This window comes from Aptenodytes forsteri, unplaced genomic scaffold (assembly GCF_000699145.1).
Source record: "Aptenodytes forsteri isolate BGI_AS27 unplaced genomic scaffold, ASM69914v1 Scaffold20, whole genome shotgun sequence".
Classification (NCBI taxonomy): Eukaryota; Metazoa; Chordata; class Aves; order Sphenisciformes; family Spheniscidae; genus Aptenodytes; species Aptenodytes forsteri.
The window spans coordinates 2,059,048-2,081,568 of record NW_008795523.1 but is presented as its reverse complement, the minus strand read 5'-3'; the positions used below and the strand labels follow the sequence as shown (position 1 = coordinate 2,081,568).

At 35.9% G+C, this 22,521-nt stretch overlaps 1 protein-coding gene across 6 annotated transcripts in view; it reads right to left on the bottom strand.

Moving 5' to 3' along the window:
* Positions 1–2,381: 2,381 nt before the first annotated feature.
* The window catches only part of MAP3K7 (mitogen-activated protein kinase kinase kinase 7), a 34,360-nt gene continuing 14,220 nt past the window's right edge, over positions 2,382–22,521 (bottom strand). The window contains exons 11-16 of one of the 6 annotated variants that reach the window (XM_009281926.2): positions 21,398–21,478; positions 14,950–15,017; positions 9,017–9,125; positions 6,158–6,219; positions 5,299–5,414; positions 2,382–3,230 (exon numbers count right to left, since the gene is read on the bottom strand). In XM_009281926.2, the coding sequence (XP_009280201.1) occupies positions 3,050–3,230; positions 5,299–5,414; positions 6,158–6,219; positions 9,017–9,125; positions 14,950–15,017; positions 21,398–21,478 (617 nt within the window). In that variant the 3' untranslated portion in view covers positions 2,382–3,049. Of the gene's footprint in view, positions 3,231–5,298; positions 5,415–5,957; positions 6,033–6,157; positions 6,220–9,016; positions 9,126–14,949; positions 15,018–15,225; positions 15,453–21,397; positions 21,479–22,521 lie in introns of those variants that run through there. The other 5 variants (XM_009281928.2, XM_009281929.2, XM_009281925.1 and 2 more) reach the window with 5 other exon arrangements.

Sequence of the window (22,521 nt, the reverse complement as noted above, 5' to 3'; positions counted from 1 at the left end):
ATGATTATCCCCCACCCTGTGTGGGATTCCTTTGGAGATCAAGGATGCCCTGGCAAGCGTTGGGGCATTACTACATGTTTGTGGAAGTCTCTCAGCTTTTATTAATTAAATTCCTGACAACGCAATAAAACCCTGTAGCAGAAAGCCACGCTGCTCATTCCTTAATCATATGAAATCATTCACCATTTTATGTACAAGTTTTGAATTACAATCTTCAACTTCTCATCAGAAAAAAAACCAAAAAGCCTAAAAAAAGCATTTTTGGCAGAACTGCACAGTGTACAGAAGCATACTTTCAATTACACAATATCTTACAGAACACATACTGTAACAAAAAGCAGAGCCTGTTACCTTTTCTGAGAAGGCAGTGCCCAGAGAAAAATAGATGTTTCACCTCCATTATTAGAGGAACAGCTTTAACTGGACAAAAGAATACATGAAAAAAATTCCTGAACACTCCAGATAGCTTAACAGAAAAATAAAAGTACATTTGTAAACAACTTTAAAACAAGAGCCTTATGAAATAACAAAGGTCACTGAAAGTTAAGCTGTTAAAACTCTTCTTAGCCCAAACCACTATATTCTACCCTTCTAGTTTTTCTTTATGATACACAGATTTTGCCACACATAACACTTCACCGAGAAATATGGGCAAATACTTTTTCAATTTTTGGTGGAATTAAGAAAGGGACAATTTGAAGGCAAAAGGTCAAACTCCAAATTCCCTTTGAAAATTACATGAGCAATATAACCTAACTATCGAATGGAGCCGAGTTCAACAGTGCATGGTAGCACAGTACTTATTTTACAGTCTGAGACCCTTTTTAATGTAAACCCTGAAAAGTCGCAAGCAACTGTTAGAACAGACTTTTGTATTAGGTACTATTAAGTTAGCATTGCATTCACTTCCATTATTCAAACTTTGTCATAAAGTGACTTTTTATATACAATTCTGATTCACCTTAAGCATATCTGTTTTATGACAAGGCAAACTGTAAAAACTGTCCCGGGAAATGATTTTGTGTATGTAATTATCAACCATGCATCTGAAGTTGAGCATTAGTATCTATGCTGCTCTACTTCATGCTTCAGCATATGTTAAGTAAGCTGCTGATCACCGAGTGTGTCCATTTTGGTAGATGGACAGATGTATGCGAACAGCAATGCTTTGGATAACTTGTGCTATTCCTAATACTACAGTTATTTTCTCTGCCAATTACATTTTGCTATAAATATGTGTGCCCTTAAGTTGATCCCACTATCAGTTTCAGCTAACTAATCAAATTATCTGCTAAGGTTTTGGGAATGATAACCCTTCCTTTATTTAAATAAAATGAGGGAAGGGTTTCTAACTCCCAAAGGTTTGCCAACAATAGATTTATTTTCAGGACAGGATGACACCATTCAGTAAACTGTTTGTCATCTTTGTTGTTCACGGATAAGCACAATAGTATTAATGTTTTTTATCAGGTAGGCAGGAAGGGGAAGAGAAAATACTGTGAGGTTTTTATCCTTAATGTTTTTCCAAGTTCTGCTCATGGTCTCTTATGAATAATTATTCATTTGAAATAAGCATTAAGTCAAATGTCAGTTTACTTCTCTTACATTTTTAGGGCTTAGCAGCTAAACTTCAATTTTCTGTTTTGCTTTTGCAAAAGAGTGTTATTAAAACCCTGCCCACAACTGAGTACACCAAAAGCTTATGTGAGGAATAATTTCTCATTATACTTAGAAGTGCCTCATTTTTGTACCAGTTAAAAGTTAATTCATAATCCAAATAATCAATCTGCAATGTAAACAAAGTTATTTTCTCCCATGAAATAATGGTAAATAATGACACTCATCATTACATATTCTGCTTGAGTTCATTAAATGCAGTTCTTCAGTGACAAAGGCAGCAGGCATTCTTTGGGACATCCTTTGAACTATGTTCAAATGAGTGGAATAACAGAGATTCCTGATGGAGATCTAAGCCATTTCCCTCATTTTCTTAATAGCTTCTGCTATTTGCATACTGAACTCCATTTCATAATTTGCTATTTAAAGTAAATTCATTTCCACAAACCCTTCTCTCCCTATGTAAAACAAATTTATTTACATATATGGTAAATGCTTTTCAGCAAGTAAATTGTAAGGAAAAAAAAAATCCAAGAAGTGGTATAAAGGGAGCGAGCATTTAAAGTTTTGTATTAATTTGCTTTCTGAATTTCCTTCCAAAGATGCTACAGGGACAAAAGCTTTAAAGGTTTCACACACACTTTCACACATTTTTGATTCTTTCTCTCTTTTATACAAGGGACCAACTTTGCCCAGTGAACCACCTTCATAACTTTTGCCCAGCAACTAAATGAAACTGCATGGCATTTCCCCCAAGAAAGTAAAGAAAATACAGCCTTTTACTTCAAATATTTTATGAATGCAAGATTACAAGAAACGTATTAGTCAAAATGCAGGGCTATCAAGCACTGAACCAAGAATGCTGGCATCAGTTTGCCTACCATTCTGCATGTGGAAAAAATACACTATGTCTACAGGTAAAAGGCATCACTAATGCATCATGAATTACTCTGGTCAGCCAACATCACCTCTGCAGCTTGGTGCATGTTTCAGTCCTGAAAATAATTGTCATATTAATAGTTTGAGATGAGACACTGAAACAAAACCATTCTTGAACAGGAAAGTTTTTGTTTTGCTCTTACCAAGGTAACACCAAAAACTAAAAACAAGATCTTACAATTTAGCAGCCACTTTAACACTTGTTAGGCTAGCCTTCACACAAGGAGCATGCATACAGCCACTGTTCTTGCTTTAAATTGAGGGCTGTTGGTTAATTCAAGTCACTGTTTCCTCACCTTATTCGATTAACCTGTTGAACTGGATGTCCACCATAGGAAAAAGAAAATTAAATGATGTTAAGTGTAGCAGACAAATACAGATCACACCAAGAAGCTAACACTCATGAGTTGTCATAATAAGGGATAATAATAACAATAAAAAAAAAGTATCAGTCTTTTCTGTGCATATTTTTCATTTGAAAGGTCCCAGGAAATCATGATGTGCCTGGCCGTTTCTGTTGCTGATTTCTGATGACCTCTAATTGTTTTTTGCATTGCTGATAGTAAGTTGAGAGACTTTTGTTTTCATCTAACAACTTTTTATGTTCTTGTACCAGACGGGATGTGTTTTGCTGGTCTTTTTCATCCTGGTCCAGTTCTGCTATTAGTTCTTGTCTAAAATAATAATAAAAAAAAAGTAATTATCATTTATAATCTACTTCTATTTGTGTGTAGATGACTTCATATGTTTCAAATCAGTATCTCATTATCAGTCTGAACTCATGGCTGCTGATATTTTGTGCAGAAAAAAAAAGTTGACCAAAAAAAAAAAAAGTCTTATTCTTTACTGTAGTCTGGGGAAAAATTCTCTTCCAAATCAAATCCACATTTAAACTTTAAAATAGCTGAAAGCCATAGCCTCAATCTCTAAAATTGTCCTTTATATAAAGTCTTTCAGACGTAGTTCTACAGGTCACAGTGAAAGATCTAAGGATGCACACAGAATTTCATAAATATATTCAACTGTAATTTTGCTTAACTATACATACATTTAAAAGCTCAAAAGGCAACTTAAAAGACAAAACTGCAATATTTTGGTAACTTTTTAGTGAAGTGCTGTTTTCTATTTGGTCATGAACTTCTTAAAGCAGTGGAAAAGTAGAATCAAGCAAATTATTTTTGTAACTGTCATTTCACTTAATTTATGCCATAAGTGTTCAATATGTTTTTTAGCAACAATTTTAGATGAACACACACACTGATAAATTTGCTATAAATTATCCTGCAAAACTAATGTAGCAGTTTGTTTTACTATTTGTTTATGAGGTGACAAGAAGGCAAGCTGCCAGCAATATTTTAGCAACGAAATAGTAGAGGAGAAAGTTCATGTTAATTAATTGTTGCCATATGGTTTGTAATTACAGTTAAAGAAAACTTAATCATTCTATAAAGGTTGAACTAATAACTACCTTAACCAGCATTAACTTCATCAATCACGATACTATTTTTTGTTTTAACACCTATGGGCAATTATGTTCTGACTAAGAAAAAAGTTTGGAGAAATGTGTATGCAGACTTCCTAGAAAAAAAGATAAAGTAGGAATCTAAAGGTACAGAATTAACAGTTTTGAAACAGAAACACATTTTTATATAATTTATTGACCCTTAGGGACAACAGAAATAAAACCAAAATTAAGATCTTCACACTAGCTTCAGTATCTCCTCATGAAGTCTAAAAATTCTAGTTGCACTTGAAAAAAACATTGCTCTCAAGATGCTAAGCCAAAAGTGAATAGATGATAGGAGGTCGATCTTACAGTAGCTTTTTTCCCCGTTCTGTATGCTATTTCTAACGTACAAAAGGTTTATACACACATTTTTCTCATCAGCTATTCCACAAACACCAAGGCAAGCTCCTCATTAAGAACCTGCTTGCCTGCAGTGGCTCAGGCACTGGTAGGTAACAAGCTGGTTACTTGGTCTAGCATGGGAGTATATATGACCTCTCAGAACTGCTCCCCAGCGTCAGGAAACAGAAATGATGAGAAGCGGAACACAACAGAACGTACTGCAAACTGAAGTTCTGAATCAGCAATAACTTTGGCCCTAATCCAACAATACGTGCAGTTGCTTCACTTATATGTGTACACAATGTAAGAGGAAAGAGTTTATTTCTAGTGCACAAGGATAAGGTACGTAATGGCTTCTAAGTATGAGGTCCTAAACCCCTGGCAGGAAAAACACAAGATATGTGTTGATAATACTGTTGTAAATGCAATGATTGACAAAAGTCAGATATAAGATAAAATCTGACTGCAAAATATGTTGACATATTACTCAAAATTCTATAATCCATTATCCAAGTGATTATCTACAAATTACAATTGAAAATCTTTTACTGGACAGCGTTGGAAATAAAATTCCAAGGTTCCTCAACAGTCCAGGTCTTTCATTTGAGATGATACAAACAAATATTACTAGTATGTTACATACACAGATGTGCCACACACTTCAAAGTAGTACTTGTCCAGAAAAAGAGTCTTGATATTGATTAAAACTTTCAATTACCTGCTCTAAATATCTCACCTGTACTGAGCAGCTCAGTATTTCTGAGATTAAGGCTAGAAAATAATTACGCCCTATGAAATGTTACTTCATAAAGCCAGAAATAATAGTCACAAATAACAGACTTCGTGTAAAAGAAACATACAGAAGAACAGAAAAGATTAAACACGTCACTTACTTCCTCTGCAACAGCAATGCAATTTCTGTCTGAACTTTCATATATTCTTGTGCCATTTTGCAGTGCTGTTCAAACACAGCCATAGATTCTTTGGAGTTTGGGCATGGTGCTAGAGGCTGAAAATAAATCAGACATGTTAAAAACTAATGAACTGATATCTTAGTATATAGTGTGTTAGAATGTCTCTGCAGTGTATTTATAACGTCTTTTAAAAACCAGTAAGCTTTTAAAAATAAGCATCAAACCATGCCCTGGAAAACGTTACTGCACTGATGTCAAAGTTGACTCAAACCTCAAACCTGCAGTTATTAATCTGATACTCTCTCTGTCACAAAAATCAAAGTAGTGTTTAATCCCCCACACAACAAATAAAGTGAATACAATTTAATTCAGTAACACCCAAGCAAATAATGTCTTATTTTGACAGTCAAACTAAGCTTACATTTGGTTTTAGGGATCATGTTTCCCAGGGCTTGTTTTTAATAGCTTGATCAAATCTCAGTCAACCAATCTCAGGTTACATAATATATTTTTTTAGCCTTGGTCAAAAGTTAGAATATAAACACAGGTAAATATGCGGCACTATATTTTGCAGCCCAAAATTCACACATTAGAATGAAATGCAAGATAAAGAATCTAATAAAGCATGTATTTATTACCTGTAACTGATGATCTAATGTAAGATATGCCATTGGGATGGAGTTATCTGACCCATTGGTCTCTGTAACAATACCAAGAAATTGGTCAAAAGTTAGAATATAAACACAGGTAAATATGCGGCACTATATTTTGCAGCCCAAAATTCACACATTAGAATGAAATGCAAGATAAAGAATCTAATAAAGCATGTATTTATTACCTGTAACTGATGATCTAATGTAAGATATGCCATTGGGATGGAGTTATCTGACCCATTGGTCTCTGTAACAATACCAAGAAAATTTTAATGTATTTTCAGTGTTAATTCTATTCTTATAGGACAAAAACAAGAATTCTAAATCATTTCACAATACAAAATCTGAATGTGGAAAGGCAAATGGAAATAGCAGCGTTCCAATCCCAAGGCAGATGAATCATTTTGTTTTTCTGATAAAGTTAAGAACTTCAAAAGTATGGTTTATCACACCAAGAAGAAATAAAGATTAAGGTTATCATCCTACACTTCTAGAAGCCATGTAACAGCATACAGACTTTAAAAATGCTATTTTTGTACAGTTTGCAATCACATTCTCTATTTATATAAAAATTGCCATTTCATTCTTGTTTATGAAGGATCAGCCAGCCAGCCCATGCATCTAATGATTTTAAAATTAGAAGCTGTGCAAACCAGCTCTGCCAAAATAAAATAAGCACAACCTCCTGCTCAGTTTTGAAACCTGCTCCCAGTGAGGTCTGTAAGTATCTTCCCCACAACATGCTCTAGGGCATCTTCTGTGCTCTGTAGAGATACTTTGCGGGTAGCAAGGAACCCAATAACCAATCTATCTCCTGGGCCTGGCTGCTCTCATCTTACACTGCAGTTACTCTGGATTTCTCTAGTGCTTTCATTCCAGATTTAACGTGTTTCTGAATTCTCATAGATCGTATCTTTTGGTAGCCCACAATCTGGGGATCACAAGGTTACTGTTAAGCTTTAAGAGACACAGGAGTAAAGACACATGGAGAAACTACTGATTTTATAGCTGCATTATTGCTACTAGAGGATTATATGGAGGAGGGTAGGTGGGGAAAAAAAAGGGGCTGCTTACCCATACCCCAAAAGCACCTGCCACAGAGTAGTCGTGGTAGAGAAACTAAGGTGTTGCCCTCAAAGACTATGCTATCTCCAAGAGCAGCTTCAAAAGGAAACAGAAATAAGAGGGTGGGAATGGAGAAAAAGTGGTTAAGTGTATGCTTGTAAGGAAACTGGAAGGTGGTAAAAAAAAAAAAGTAAAAGAAAACCACCCTAAAATCAGAGACTTAATCACCACAGTATCTTAAATGAGAACAATATAAAAAGTCCTTCCCTACATTAGACTATTGCCATATATGGAATACTGCTACAGCAAAGGAATTATTGCAATGTTTCAAATACATCAATACATGCAAAATACTTCCGATTACATTCCTGAGCATTTCAGCACTGTCACAGAACTCTAACTTTTCCTGTGACTGACCAGATTCAGCTGCATCCTCATTTTATTATTTTGCCTCATTAACTTAAAAACGTACCCTCTTTTACAGAAAACTAAAATTATTTCTCTCTTTAGAAATTCAAACAATTCTTTGTTCATGGACTGCATAAACCTAACAAGAAAAAAATATACATGTGGTACATTCTGTATTTACCTGAGTATAAGGTGAGGGATTTCTGTGGGCCAGAAAACGGACCTGACTTTTAGCTCTAGTGCTGTGCTGCATTTAAGGCCAAAGACTTGGAACAAACTGCCTTTGCACTGGCATACGATCAGCAATTTTCAGTTCCCAGTGAACTACCGATTGGGTAAGAGCTTGCTTCTGTGTGAGGCAGCCTAAAGCAGCTCCGGACCCATGCTACACAAAAGAGGGCACGAGGTGGGCTGTGGCAGTGGGCAAGGGCTTTGGAAAATTATGAGTGATAAGGCATAGAGTGCAATCGGGCAAAGTGACAATGGACAGAAAGAAGAAAGCACAGAAGCAAAATACAAGAGTATGTTGCCCTCCTCCCACTAAAACAGGGGGAAAAAAAAAGTACACATCTTACATACAGGATCACCTTATATTTGGTAAAATACAAGTGTGCATATACGTACATATATAGATATATATACATATAGGTATATATGCTTGTGCAAGAGTCAGTCCACATGTGAGTTTCAATTTTGCAGTTGGTTACAGGAAAAGAACGAAAGAGTCTGATCAGCCAAAGATGAGACGGATCACAAGGTTTCAGAATTTGAGGCACTATGAGGTACCAGCTTGAGACTAAGTTTAAGATTCAACATGTACATTTTGGTAACAAAAATGTAATTCTTATTTACATTCTAAAAAGGAATTTGTGGGGATCCATTGTTTTCATGCAGTCCAGTACTGGTTCTTTTCATAACAGAGTGCATTATAACTTTTAAAATTGAATTCAACTATTACATTATGTTCATTCTTAATCCTATTTCATAACAAAAGAACAGTGATGCTACAGTAGAAGTATTTACAACACTTCTGCAGGCACACTTATGTTAGTTCATTTAAAAACAGTAAGATTCTGTGCACATGTACATTCTGCATAGGCAAAATTACAACACAGATAAAAAATAGAATGAATGTATTCCAGCTGATACTCACCTACATAGCATCTCATTCCAGAAGTCAGAGCAATGAAAACTTTAACTGTGCATTCTTAATACAAATGCACAAGTCTAAAATGCTCTAAGATGTCTATTCCCTTAATTCCCCCAAACCACACTACAGCCAAAAACTGGTGCTAAAAGATCTGCATTAAATACTATCACTGCATATGTACAGTACTGTCTTACAAGCAAAATGCTTACAAGTTTATGTACCTTAATATAATCTATATAAAAAAGTTCTTAAAGCCAGTGTGCAAAACAAAGCAGTAATGATTTAATTTAAGCAGAACTAAAGTGGACTGTGACTTTCACTGCTTAATTTTGTTAATGTCTAGGTACACAACCCACACCATAATCAAATAAATATTTTACATTTTTACAGGCAAAAAGTTAACTAATGAACACAGGATTACCTGCATCATCAGGTGTCCATGGATTACGAGTTGGCTTTTCAGAGGTTGGTCCCGAGGTAGTGATCATTCTCACACTAGGACTAGATGATCTACTGCTGTTTCTACTCTCCTGAAATGATAAAAGAAAACAATATAAAATGCCAAGAAAAGTTAACAAGGTTTTTGAAGGGTTCATTTTAAAAAATGTTATTAAACAGCAAAGTAAACGTGAAGAAACCTGAACCTATAATCCTCCCAAATACCCTCCCCTCCCCAAGCTTTTACCCTGAAAGCTCTCCAGATAGTTTGATAAACTTTACATGCGTTGCAGGGATAGTTTCATCCCCATTTCTACTCCATCTTTACTGTATAAGAAGAAATGGATATAATTTGGCTATTCAGCATAATAAAAAGCAGTGATGAACAATGCATTCATTCAAGATCTTTATATAAAAGCGCAACACTATGTCCAGTAATTTTCACATCACCATTCAGTGAAATCTAGCAGCTCCATAACATCAGGAAGAAATGAAGTTTGTTTCCCATGTTTAATCAATTAATGGAACTACATTCAACTAAAGGAACACAGCTTAGTAACCGCACTAGACTGCGGTATATTAATCTACAGTTTTTCTTATGGTTCTGATGTTAACTCAGAGGTTATGTGATTCATCTTCAGAAAACATGAAAAAAGTGTTTAATCAAAAAGGATCAATCAATTAAAGCAAAGCAATTAGAAAATGAGTACATTCTCTCCCACAAAGCAAATTAAGAACTAAAAATTCTGTAGGAAGTTCCTTTATGTACAGCTTGACTCCTCCAATCCTTTTGTTTATCAAAGTGCAAAAACATAATACAGACTTCATTATTCTACTGAGCTTCTTTTTCAGAATTATTATTTACAACATATACTCTTGTATTTCATATACTCCCTCACTGACATAAAATTAATACAGTAAAGGACTGTATTATCCCGCTGGGTGTGGGAGCGGAGGCACGCAGTGCCATGGCGGCTTGGTGAAGAAGGCTGCGCCGCAGGGTGGGTGTAAAGGAGAATGGAATGTGGGGAACAAGGATCTTTGCAATAAAGGACTTAAGACCCCAGCGAGTTTTGCAGGAAAAAAAAAAGAGGTAAAAAGAAAAGATGCTATTAAAATACAACTATTTTCACTATGGTGTATTTATCATGAAATGGTTAATTAAATGTCCCTATTTTTCAAAAGAAGCACTCAAATATACATTACCTGGAAACTGTATTTCTTTATGACTCTAATTTCCAAATATCCTATCTTAATCTAATTTTTAAAAGCCAGGATTTCAGTCAAGTAACAATCCAAAGAGTAACAAGATTCTACATACTGTAATACCCATTTTTCAACCGCATTATGTTTCTCCTGTAATTTTTATTAACCATTTAGTGTTTTATGTTAGTAGCCAGAAACTATCATAGAAATAATCTGATGGATGATATTATCAGGATGATGGCATCAGACATTTTGAAAAAGCTTTTATGTTGGACTCTTTGTTGATATTAAGAAAGGTTTAAGTTGCCGAGCTTACTATTTACTGTCAGTGTCCTCAGATGTGAATGATAAACACACTCTTCTGATGTGAAAGGTCTGAAGACAAAGCAAACACTTTTAACAGTGTGTAAGTCCTTCAAGCAAAAAGAGATTTGTTGAGTATCTACAGTTGATAGCAAAGGGCACCGGAGAAGTACTCTAGTTACAGTCACTTCTCAATGCTGTACTAGACTGCTTGCTGTACCAGCTTGTTTTGATCCATCAACAGAAAAAAAAACATTTCCTTGATAACATTATTTAGACAAAATTACCAGAGACAGAAGTGAAGGATTCATATCTGAAGTGTATCTAAAAAGCATTGTAAAGTCCAAGGGAAGTTCCCAAAACTGAACACTTGTTAGATTACAGTGTTTGAGCGTGTGTTGAGCGAGATGCTTTAGGCCTCCTGGACACCAGCCTCTCTGACAGGCAAGCCAGTGACTGTTCTTTAGCCATCAGTTTCTGCTACCCTTTCACAGGCATCCTTTCATCCTTGCTTCCTCCAGGTATCTCAGTACGCTCAACAGACTTGTTATCAGGTTACTCTCAAATCATCTTTGCCAGGTGGCCAAACCCACACGGCATTGTTAGTTTCTTAGCTTCCATTTCTCAAAGACTTGCAGTCTTGAAAAGCTGGCGTGCTCTGAGGAATAATACCCCCCCTCAAGTTAAATTTAAATGGGCAACCCAATTTAAAGAAATCTTACTAGCCCATGTCTCCTCATCTCCGGATTTTATCTTGCTGTGAAAGGGGAGAAAAAAGTGTACCTGTGACCAATTTTACAATCTCACAGACAGAATGATTCACCTGTATAATATCAGATCCCCCAAATTATCACACTTAGCTTGCATTCATGTGGACACGTACATTCTGACCTTGCTTCTCTACTGTTCAATACAGTACATGGTTTTCTTTATTATTTTTTTTCCACTTCAAAGTAAACTGTAAGAGTTATGAAGGCCCAGCAAAAGTTACTTAAAAAAAAAAAAAAACAACAACAAAAAAGAGGTTTAAAAGAGGTAGTTTTGATATTATGATAGCACTGTGAAGGATGACATACCAAACCAACCAACCCAATAAAAGAGACCCAGGCAAGGACATGGATACCTTACTAGGCATCCGATCACAACCTGCAGTTCTTGAGTGATTATGCCAAATATGTTTCTCAGTATCTGTATAAAATACCAAATTCTGTAAAGACTCTATCCAGTGTAAATGGCAGGTTCGCTGTGTTCCTTCAAGACCCCGAAACTTTTTATGGCTGCAGCTCAGAGTCTGCGCATCTGTTTCGTGTTACAAAGGTGTTTAGGCAAAAGCAGTAGTGCTGGACAGACGGCACAATGCAATGTTTTAAAATGCATGTACAGGGAAATGGAAAGGCAGACAGTGCAAAAATAAAATTATGTGGAAAAATGAATAGAGCATCACAGTATATGGATGGAAAAAAATGGAAATGTAGCATTTGACTGTACAGAGAGGCTTGCATCAGTGCTGCTCACGTCACTTGGGAGTAAGGTCCAGTCTAAGGTCACCAAGTACTAAAGAAATCTGTGAAAAATTGGACTTAAACATGTTCTCAACACAGAACCACTCCAACAGCTGATCCAAGGATGGAAAACTTTAGCTTAGCATATTTTCCTATCTAAATCGTTGATGTAAAACAGTCAGTTGAGTAGTAAAATCATCTGCAAAGCACTATTACTGTCTGCTATTGATAACATCAGTAAGAGCAATACTGGAAAATGCCTTAAGCGTCTCAACAACATAAAAATAGTCATCATCAGCCATACAAACCACACAAAAAATTCTTCTAACAGTATACAGAAATAAAATATACATACAATCATAAAACATACAAGAAGGTCAGATTAAAACAGACCAGCAGTTAAGCAGGGAGACAAGGGTCTTTGTCTATCCTTTCAGGTAAGCACCCCAAACTTTGGTATATTTACTATTATCATCAAGTCCAGTGTTTTCCTCCACCTTAACAAAAATTCCATTCTGAATTGGAAAAACCTTCCTGATAAAAAAAAAGTTATAACAGAATCATTTTCTGTTGACACAGCGGCAATTTTCAGGAAAAACATGTTTAATAAAAAGATTTCTGATCAGCTTTAGTGCGTGAGTCAAATAGTTAAAAAAAAAGAAAGCAGCACCATGGCAATCCTTCAATTTTGAGCGGGATAGGGGCTTACAAGGGCTGGGTGCGGGAGCGGAGGCACGCAGTGCCATGGCGGCTCGGTGAAGAAGGCTGCGCCGCAGGGTGGGTGTAAAGGAGAATGGAATGTGGGGAAGAAGGATGTTTGCAATGAAGGGAGGGAGGGGGAAGGGGATTTTCACATTAGAAAGGATAACCTATATATGGTATGGTGCATATGGGGAGATACGATAAACTGACCAGAGCTATGCTAGACACAGATGTTTTTTCTGCTTTGGCTAGTAGATTGCGTATATGGATAGCAGTTCAGCAGTTCACGATTTTTAATAAAAATTCAAGGCAGTGAGGTCCATAGCTACAGAAACCCATAAAGAGTAATCTTAAGTCTTGCCATAATTACATTGTGCTTACTTTCGTCATTGTTTTACAATTTTTTTTTAAATATACAAACATATGTATGTCAAAAGTTAGCATTAGTTTCAGCAGACTTTTCTATCTCTTCTCACACCAAAAAGGGGATGAAAATTCATTATTTGTTTATATGGACAGTGTATGGACTTTCTTCCAAAGTGCATTTTTCACACCTGTTAAAATACTATGTTTTCCAGATTTTATCGTAACGTTTCCAAAAACTGCAAGATAGAAGCAGATAATCGTAATTCTTCTACTTCCATTTCTAATATGTACGCTATGAGAAGCAAGAAAGTAAAATGTGATTCTGGTACTTCTATAGACCCTCATCAGAAATTGATGAGGTAAACAAAAAAACCCCACTTTTCTGTATCTTCCTTATCACAAGGACAATTTAGCTAGAACGCCCATACAAGCAGTAGAACAGCTTTCAAAGAAAGATTATTGTAATAGTTATGAAAATATGAAGTAAATGCTGAAATTCTGTATTTTTAAATATTAAGCATTCATTAAAATGAACAGAATGAAAAATTTTAAATAAAAAAAGCTATAATTAAATATATTCATACATCAATCAGTGCAATTTGGTATAATTGATGTACTGTCACTTCATTTTTTTTCCCCTAAGCCTTGCATAATTTTAGTTCTACAATTAACTACAACAGGCTAATCTATTTCTTTACTAAATTTTGCAGATTCATTTCCTTCTAACAAACCTGTCTTCTCTGAAGATATTAAAATGTATTTAAGACTCATTTGTTATTTTCTGATAGATGTACATAGTAAATTCTACTAATAATACCTGGGGTATTGATGAAGTTTCTGTGACTATCACACTCCACGGAATTAAAGGAGGATCAAATGTTTATCTCCCTGATAACTACACACCCCAAAAATTACCACCTATTTTAGAGTATTGCAGTAGGTTGTTTAATATGGAAACCTGATTAACCTGATGAATATGCTAAGCTCCAGTTTCCTACATCCAAATAATAGAGCAGGGATCTCAAAATTGCCAATTCACGCTACCAACCAAATAGCCTCCGTGAATTACTGAAACAGACAACAAAGCAATTAAAAACAGAAAATAAACACATCTGAATGAAGCATTAGCTGTACTTTTCTCATTTAACATGTTCTCAGTTTAATTCGTTCTTAGTTTAATTTCAAACTTATGTAACATACCACTGTGTCTGTTACCATGGCACTTACGATACCAGATAAGAAGCTATGTTATTCTAAGATATCTTAATGAGATAGTCTTTTTTATTAAAAAAAAAATCAAAACTTTGTGACAGCACCTTCCTGTAAACCTTTCACAAGAAGTGGAGAGATACTATTGTAAGTTACTATTCAGGGTTCAGAGACTGATAATAAATACATTTATAATACTGATGCACATGATTTTTATTTTTATGCAGAAAGCGAGTCTCATGTATATACATGTATATAGATGTACAATGTATAACTGCTTCAGACAATCATAAGTAGTAATTACAATTGTTTTCTACGTATAGAGGTGAAAAGGCTTTCCTGCATAACATCTGCCCTCAGCCAAATTAAGCGGTACACAAAAACTATTTGTACATAAAAATGATAAATGCTGTATGAGCTATACAGAAAACACTTCTCATCTAGAGCTCATTCATAGATTACCCTCATGGAATCTCATTTAAATACAATACAAACGACACTACAGCCTGCCAAGCTTCCACATCATTTCTACGAAAGCATCAAAGGTGAAGATTTCCAGACCAGTTTCCCTGTACAGATTCGGTGTTGACTTTACTGAAAGATAAAGAAGAGACGAGAAAGACGTTACCTGACTGGACTCTGTTCCAGCAACACTAAGATCTTGAATGGATCTGCGCCTCTGCTGTCCGTTTCCTGCTGGGAAAAAAACAAAACAAAAACAAACCAGTGAAATCTATTCAGAACAAAATAAGAAGGGTGCGACTGTTGCAGAGGAGCTTGGAATTTGTACAAATCCACAGAGAGAAAGTGAGAGAGGGGGGGAGAGAGACAGCTGCAGAATTTTAACTCAAAACATGCTGGCCTGTCAACAAAAAGTATACCCTAATACAATAACCACTCCTACCACATGAATAGCTGCTGCACTCTACTCCACCATCTTCTGTCACATGTATTTGGTCAGGCTTAGTACTCGGGGCAGGAGCTGATGACGACATCTATTTCAAGTGCGTTACGTTATGGGGATTTCTAAAAGCTAGACCGTGAAGATAACAGGCTGCCAGCTTTAACCTGTCGCTCTTTGGCGTGCTCAAGGAACACAGCAAGGACCTCTGCCCGCGTGCCGCTCCCCTCATGAAAATTAAGAAATGAAAGCGCTTCCTTCTGGTCTTTGTCTCCTTCGGATGAACGAAACTATGTCCTATTCTCATGCTCTGAGAAGTGTGAAAAGGGGACCGTTCAGCTAAATCACATCTCACCATCAACCTACTGAGCACAATGCTGTAATCTTTTCCTCTTCTCCTTCCACCTGTTCGCAATTATCCACCAGTGACAGCTATATAAAACAGTTTAAATTTTAACACTGACACGCAATCAAAGGCATTTCCAGAAAACAAAGTCTCCTTAAAAATAAAAGGAGATTATGCAACGGAATCTCCCTGGCTACTTTGATTTTTATTACGGTGATTGTTTATATTGTCTCTTGAGAGCAGGTCAGCTGTCCAAAAGGAAACACCAAAATGTCCTGAGTAACAGCTGACAATGCTCAAAATTCTTGCTCTTAGCTCCGCATTACGTAACTTTTCTACTGGAGGGGAGCATCTGAAACATGTCCTGCAGCCGTGGCAGCCCCTTGCCCAGCGACCCTGCACGCAACAGCCAACCCAGCTCACTCAAAGCCCTGTAACAGGCGTCGCATTTTTAACCTTTTAGATACTTCTCGTTCAGCATCATTTCCATATGACTCCACAGCCTATCTTGACAGGTGTTTTGATTTGCAACAGTTACTACAAAAATGTAACACTAATATTAATCAATACACTTAATGGTATCATACTTTAAATTTTTAAATATAGGTACTATTGCATGTAGGAACACATTACCACAAGACAGCAATACAAAATTCTCAGTGTCACTTTACCAATTTCTCATGACATTTTATAGACTAAAATTTATAGAAAGTCCTATGACAAACAAGCATATAAGAAAATCAAGAAGGATTTTGGAACGGGAATATATTCTTTGCTCTGACTACAAATGAATTTGAATTACAACTTTTCTGTGGTCTTGATCTTTTGCTTCTGAAATTCAGGGGAAATATATACTAAGCAACAACGGCTATATTATGTTTAATACTTCGATATTAGAGATCGTGTGAATGACAAATCTACGTCAAGATTTCTGAACTTGTTCATTTGCAGTGAACTTTTTCACTACCTAATCATTTAACAAACAAGATTACACATTTAATAGACTTCTGTGCTGTGGATACTTCATCTGGCTGCCACAGCTCATCTCAATATTCAAGACATGGGTGATCCACCCACGACTGATACAAAATTATGTGCACGTTTCATTCAACAACACTGTTATAAAATTAGCTCAGTTGAAATAGGCTTGCAAAAATATCTGAAATTCTCATTTCAGATTAGCAACATTTGTGAATTTAAAGAACCCGGCACATGTGTTGCTGAAATATTAGAACATGGCTGCCAAAATGTTAAAATAATCAGGGTGGGGTGCAAGAAAGAAAAGAAAATGCCTTGGGGGCAGAAAGAAGGGCCAATACTACTGTGTTGTAATAAATGAGCACCTTTAAATGAAATATCTTCAAGTTAGTAGCATAAGGGAAGAGCAAGCTCTACTAGGCAATGCCATTTTAATTAGTATAACTACTGCAGACATCTGGCAAAGAGCTTAGACAAAGCAGAAACAGACTACGAATCAACAAATACTTATTGCTCCAGATTCAAGACAAATATCAATTGAAAAATATACTATACAACATATAATCTTTATTTGAAATGATCACTGCTACTTCTCTATGCTTTCCTCTCAGTTTTATCCTGTTCTTACCACTACATCCATTTGAAACTAATTTTTTCTCATTATAAAACCGAAAAGATTTGTAAATGCACGGAAGTTAATATACAGTAGCTTGATGCAGTATGTCAGGATTTCAGTGGTTTACAGGGTTTTAAGATTTAAAAAAAAAAAAAAAAACACCAACAAACATCACAAACTTACTTCCTGTCCTCAAAAAAACCATTTCACATACTGTTATTTTCTAAAGTGAAATTCAAAAGGAACAGGAAACTTCCATCATGTGCTGCCTCACATACTCCAGCAAAAACAAATTCTACAACTTAAGGCTTTTGATCACCCTCCCCCCCGTGCCAAATATCCAGACCAGCTATGAACTCTTCTCCCTGCCCTTTAGCAGATTCTTGCGTCTCCTTTTACACTTTCTTATTTGCGCACAGTACTCTCTCTTCCTTTCACACCTACAAGACCCAAACCTCTCTCACAGAGCAGGATGATCAGTGCTAGAAGACTTTCTAAAGAAGTTAAAACATTGATCTGACTTCCAGAAGAATGAAGTGATCTGGGGAGACAAGGGTGGGATTTCTGGCTTATATGGTTTTTAAAGTAGGTGGAAAAATTACAGACCTAAAGCATCTATAATTCGTATCCACTTTATGAAGACACTCAATAAAACGTGTCTATCCTGAGTAATCATTTATGCAGTGTCAATGCTATAGGAATCGTATCACTGTGGCACAGTTTCGGATGACAAAATTACAAAGCCAAATGCATGCATGCTATATGCGTGAGATGTCTAACATTGCCAGTGAAGAAAAGGCTGTACTTGAAGGCATATTTGCTAGATGCTGCTTGACTGGTTTGTATCGAAAAGGTGTTCTGATTATTTTTCTTGATCATATTACAAACTATATTTAGATTTTTTTTTTGTTTCTTTAAACATAGAGCTACTTAAGCCTTTTGTACTTACTAGAGCTTTTATTTTTCATATATATGTAAAAATAAAATGTTGGTGCTTATTATCTATACTATACATTATATAGACTATAAATTGAAAAAAAATACTGATCACTTGACTATCTGGTTGCAGGATACTACCACTGAAAACTCATTTGCCAAGTTGTTAGACAAAAAAGGAGTTAGTTGATCCATTTTTCAGTTTCTAAGTTTTGTAAGCTGGTAACACAAAACAGCATCTTAAATGAAAGAAAGTTCTATTCACCCTTATTTAAACCTATTCAGAAAGAAGAGCAAATATATATGAAAAACTTCCACTTCTGCCAAAAGTGGAAGTCTGCCACAACTGACAAAAATTTGTATTTTACGACCTCGGTAGCATAATCAGTTCACGGATGAAAAGCAGCCGAGGCAACACATTACGAAACCCCCCAATGATAGCAGATGTAGTACTCATACTTCTAAAATAGCCCTGCCCCAAAGCAGCTGACTCATGGTAACATGCCTGCCTGGTGCCTCCCCTCTCGGGGAAGCAGCTGCTTCACCATGTGCTCAGCACAACTTCAGGCAGCAGCGCAGACTGGGTCAGCACTCACGCTGCCCCGAGGACGGAGACGGGCCGCTCGCCCCCACCGACAGACATGCCCATGGAAGTTCGGAGGAGCTGGGTACGTGGCAGAAGTGCTAAGGAATGTAACGGGGTGGGATCGAGATGGAGGTGCCAGTTTGGGGGTCTTGGAAGTATAACTAGACAGGGAAAAGTGCGTTAAGAGGCCAAGACTGAAAGCCTTGTGCTGAGAGAGTAAGGAAAGGAAAGATGTGAGAAATAGGCCACGTTGTATCATCTTTAAAAGAATAACTGAGCAAGGTACTTTTAAATAACTGCTTCAAGTATACAGATAAATATAATTAGTTTACTGGGCAGATGGTCACATCCCTGTCCCGTAACGATTAATCTCTTTCTTTCTGACCTTGGGATTCTTACGGGAAAACTGTTCTGACAACCAGAAAACTTAATATACAGCCCAGACTTATTTGCAGACAATTTACATGTTTTTTCCGTAGTGCCAATACTGTCTTTTAGCTTAAGTAGTTCTCTCTTCCTAGTCTTTAGCTGCAGATTCATCTATAGAATACAATCATTCATTTCTCAGCTTTCATTTTGTGGGCTAAAAAAGCCATGCTTTCAGATTCTTCTTTATACTCTCCATACCATCCTAGTAGCTCTTCTTGCTATTATTTCAGAGCGCATGTGTGTTTCTTTTTTACGGCTGCCCAGCACAGTATGTTGAATTCCTGACTAAGCCTCAACAAGGGCTTGTAAATAGTGTTAGTGCTTCCTTGTCTTCCCTGGAAATGAACCCTAAGATTTCACAGTTTTTCACAATTGCATTACATTAGTGGCTTATACTACCTGGGATTAAGCTGCACGCATCTGCTATGGTCCCATGTCACCTTATTAAAAGAAATTGTTGCTAGTGTATGACCCACAGTACATGACCCTAGATCTTACCCTATTCCTATTTTTTTTTCCCCAGTCACAACAAAATTCACCTTATGTGATACTCTAATCCTCCTCTTTATGAACAGTTGCTTCTGATAAAGCATTAACAGTGAATTTCATTATCACTTATTTAAGACTTAAATACCTTGAGAGCAAATTTTGGGGAAATTCATTAATATGCTTCCTCCAATCCTATACCTTCTTTCATTTCTACAGGTTGCTATTTTTCTCGTATCTATTCCAAATTCACCTTGGAATTCCCATCCTGTCAAGTTCAATTAAAATGGTGCAGGTGAAGAATATCCGATTGACTTCCTCTGCCTAAATAAGTAAGACCAATAGACTGGTATAATCTGTTTTGTGAAAATGACATGGCATTTTATTTCACTGGCTTTTTAATTATTCTCTAAAAGTTTCAAGGTTGCTTGGAAGCCTCAGTGCTGTTACATGCAGACAGTGTGCACAGACAAGAGGCACTCAGCTTCTAGAGCTTATTTACCAGGCTCTCATCACGTGTTGACACTGCAAAACTTGACAGATCTCTTCACTTTCTCTTTCCTTGCTCTCTCAGGATTTCATTTATGTCACAGCAGGCCAGGACCGCTTGAAAATTACAGTGGAAAGCTACACTAGTAAACTTTCTTGCCAGTTTGTTAGCCTCAGTGCCAGATAGGTTTTCTTTTCATGGGTAGTGCTATTGTTCTTTGGAATCTACTTTTTGACATTCTGTATTTTTTATATGTAAACTTTAATAAAGTTATTTGAAAGAAACTTTTGTAGAAAAATTATCTTTTGCATTCAACTTTAAAATACCAAACAATGTCAAGATTTACAAGGAAACTTCCTCAGATGATACAAATTTAGTCGGGGGCGGGGGGGGGTCCACAGTTTTTAACGGATCTCTAGGTTAGCAGTAAATATTATTACTTGTATCTCCTGCCTCTGACAAATCATTTTGAAGCAACTTGCATACCGCTAATGGTATACCTATCACAGTTTGGGATTGATTATACTTATTTTTGGGCTCTGAGAATATGAAATGAAAGAAAGAAATCCACTTTGATTGCAAAAAAAGGAATGGGAAAGGAAAACAATATGCTGCTAACTATAGACTTGGGATAGATGACAATTATTCATTAAAGTCCCAACCGAAATTACCAGCTACAGTGCCTGATTATACCAATTTTCTTCCTGTCAGAAGCCTCTCCTAATAATTTTAGTTTGCATTAACTTAAACACAACAGAAATACCTCATGCAGACACATTTTAGCTCTAGAAAAGTGTAGTCAAATATATTAATTACATAGATTAAGTGTTAATTTTTTTAAATCACAAGTATCGTGGATTTGAAGTTCTGTACGTAATGTATTTAAGTTTTTTGTTCTACTAATATTTGATTAGATTAAAAATATGGGTGCTCAAACACAACAAAGATCAGGGCAAGATAATTACCTAGACAGGAATTTTTCAACTTGAGTCCATTTTCACCAAATGAAGTATTGTAATAAAAGACTGCATATATAGTTTTGCTCTGTAAGACGACTCAACATTAAGATCATAAAGGAAAAAATCCTTTATCAATAAAAGTAAATTCAAACTAGAAGATCGAATCATTTACTGATAAAAGTAAGTTTGTACTAAAATATCACGCTCCCCTTTACAGAGACGTTATGAAAAAATTATTGGGATAACTTCTAGTTCTGTCCTAGAGCAACTGGAGCAAGAAGTATTTTTAGCAGTCTGATCATTATTCCGGCATCTTAACCAATTGACCCGTTCACCTGGTCTGCGATACCTGGTATGATGATCTCAGGGACATCCAGAATGTTGCCAAATGAAGCAGTTTTACGATGGCCTCGTTTAGGCTTGGAATAGGCTGAAAAAATACACATATACAATACACATGCAAAACACTAAAATGGCAATAGCAAAATTATTAAATTTCTAATATTGCATTTTTCATAAACTTGGTTAAACTATAGTTCATGCAAAAATGTGTCATGCAGAATAAACTGCGTTGCCTTCCACTCATGCTTACACACAGTAAAGCAACTGTTAAAAAGCAAAAAATGCAGAACTAGCCGTCATTACAACACCGTGTAATTAGTTATAGTTAGCAACACAAAAGTCAAACACAGAAAGCAGCATGGCAACAAGGAAGGGAAAACCAAATGTAATTATCCAAACAGAGAACAAATTAAATTATTTTAGATCACCTGTATATTCAGAATAAATTATCGATTGCCTGAACTTATATAACATTTTCTCTTTAGTGTTGGGTACAAACTATTTTATAAACAAGATTAATAGTTGGGTACTTCTGTTTCTTTAAATAACCTCCTTCTAAAGGAAATCTCATCTGTCTGAAAAAATGCTTACTCTTACTACATTTGACAATCATTCCTGCCTTCCATTCTTTTGTCCTATTAGTGAAGATTTTTTGTTTTGCAAACTGGATATCACTACCAAAATGTATCACTACATTCAAAAATTTTCATTTTTGAATGATGTTCAAGAAACATTATATACTTTGGAATAAAATCTAATCATATATTTTTTATTTTTATTTTACTACTCGTGTAGTTTAAGATAAATAGTTCCCATATGGAGAAGAGTCTGAATACATCTCTGAAAGGTAGAACATTGCAGCATATCCATCTCAATAAGTAACGGTGATGTGCATTATGTGATTTACTCTTACACTTAATCTAGCAATAGATGGAACAAGAAGATTAAATAATTCTTGACCTGATTTACTATTAACAACAGCCCAATTCTCACCCAGCCACACAATTTTTTTTTAATTTCACAGTATATTATTTCTGTCACACAGTTAACAAGATTAAAAAACAAAGCAAAACCAATACAGTGGTGTTTCAGCTCTTTTTGAAAAAGCTGTGGTCAGATGGGTTTGACCTC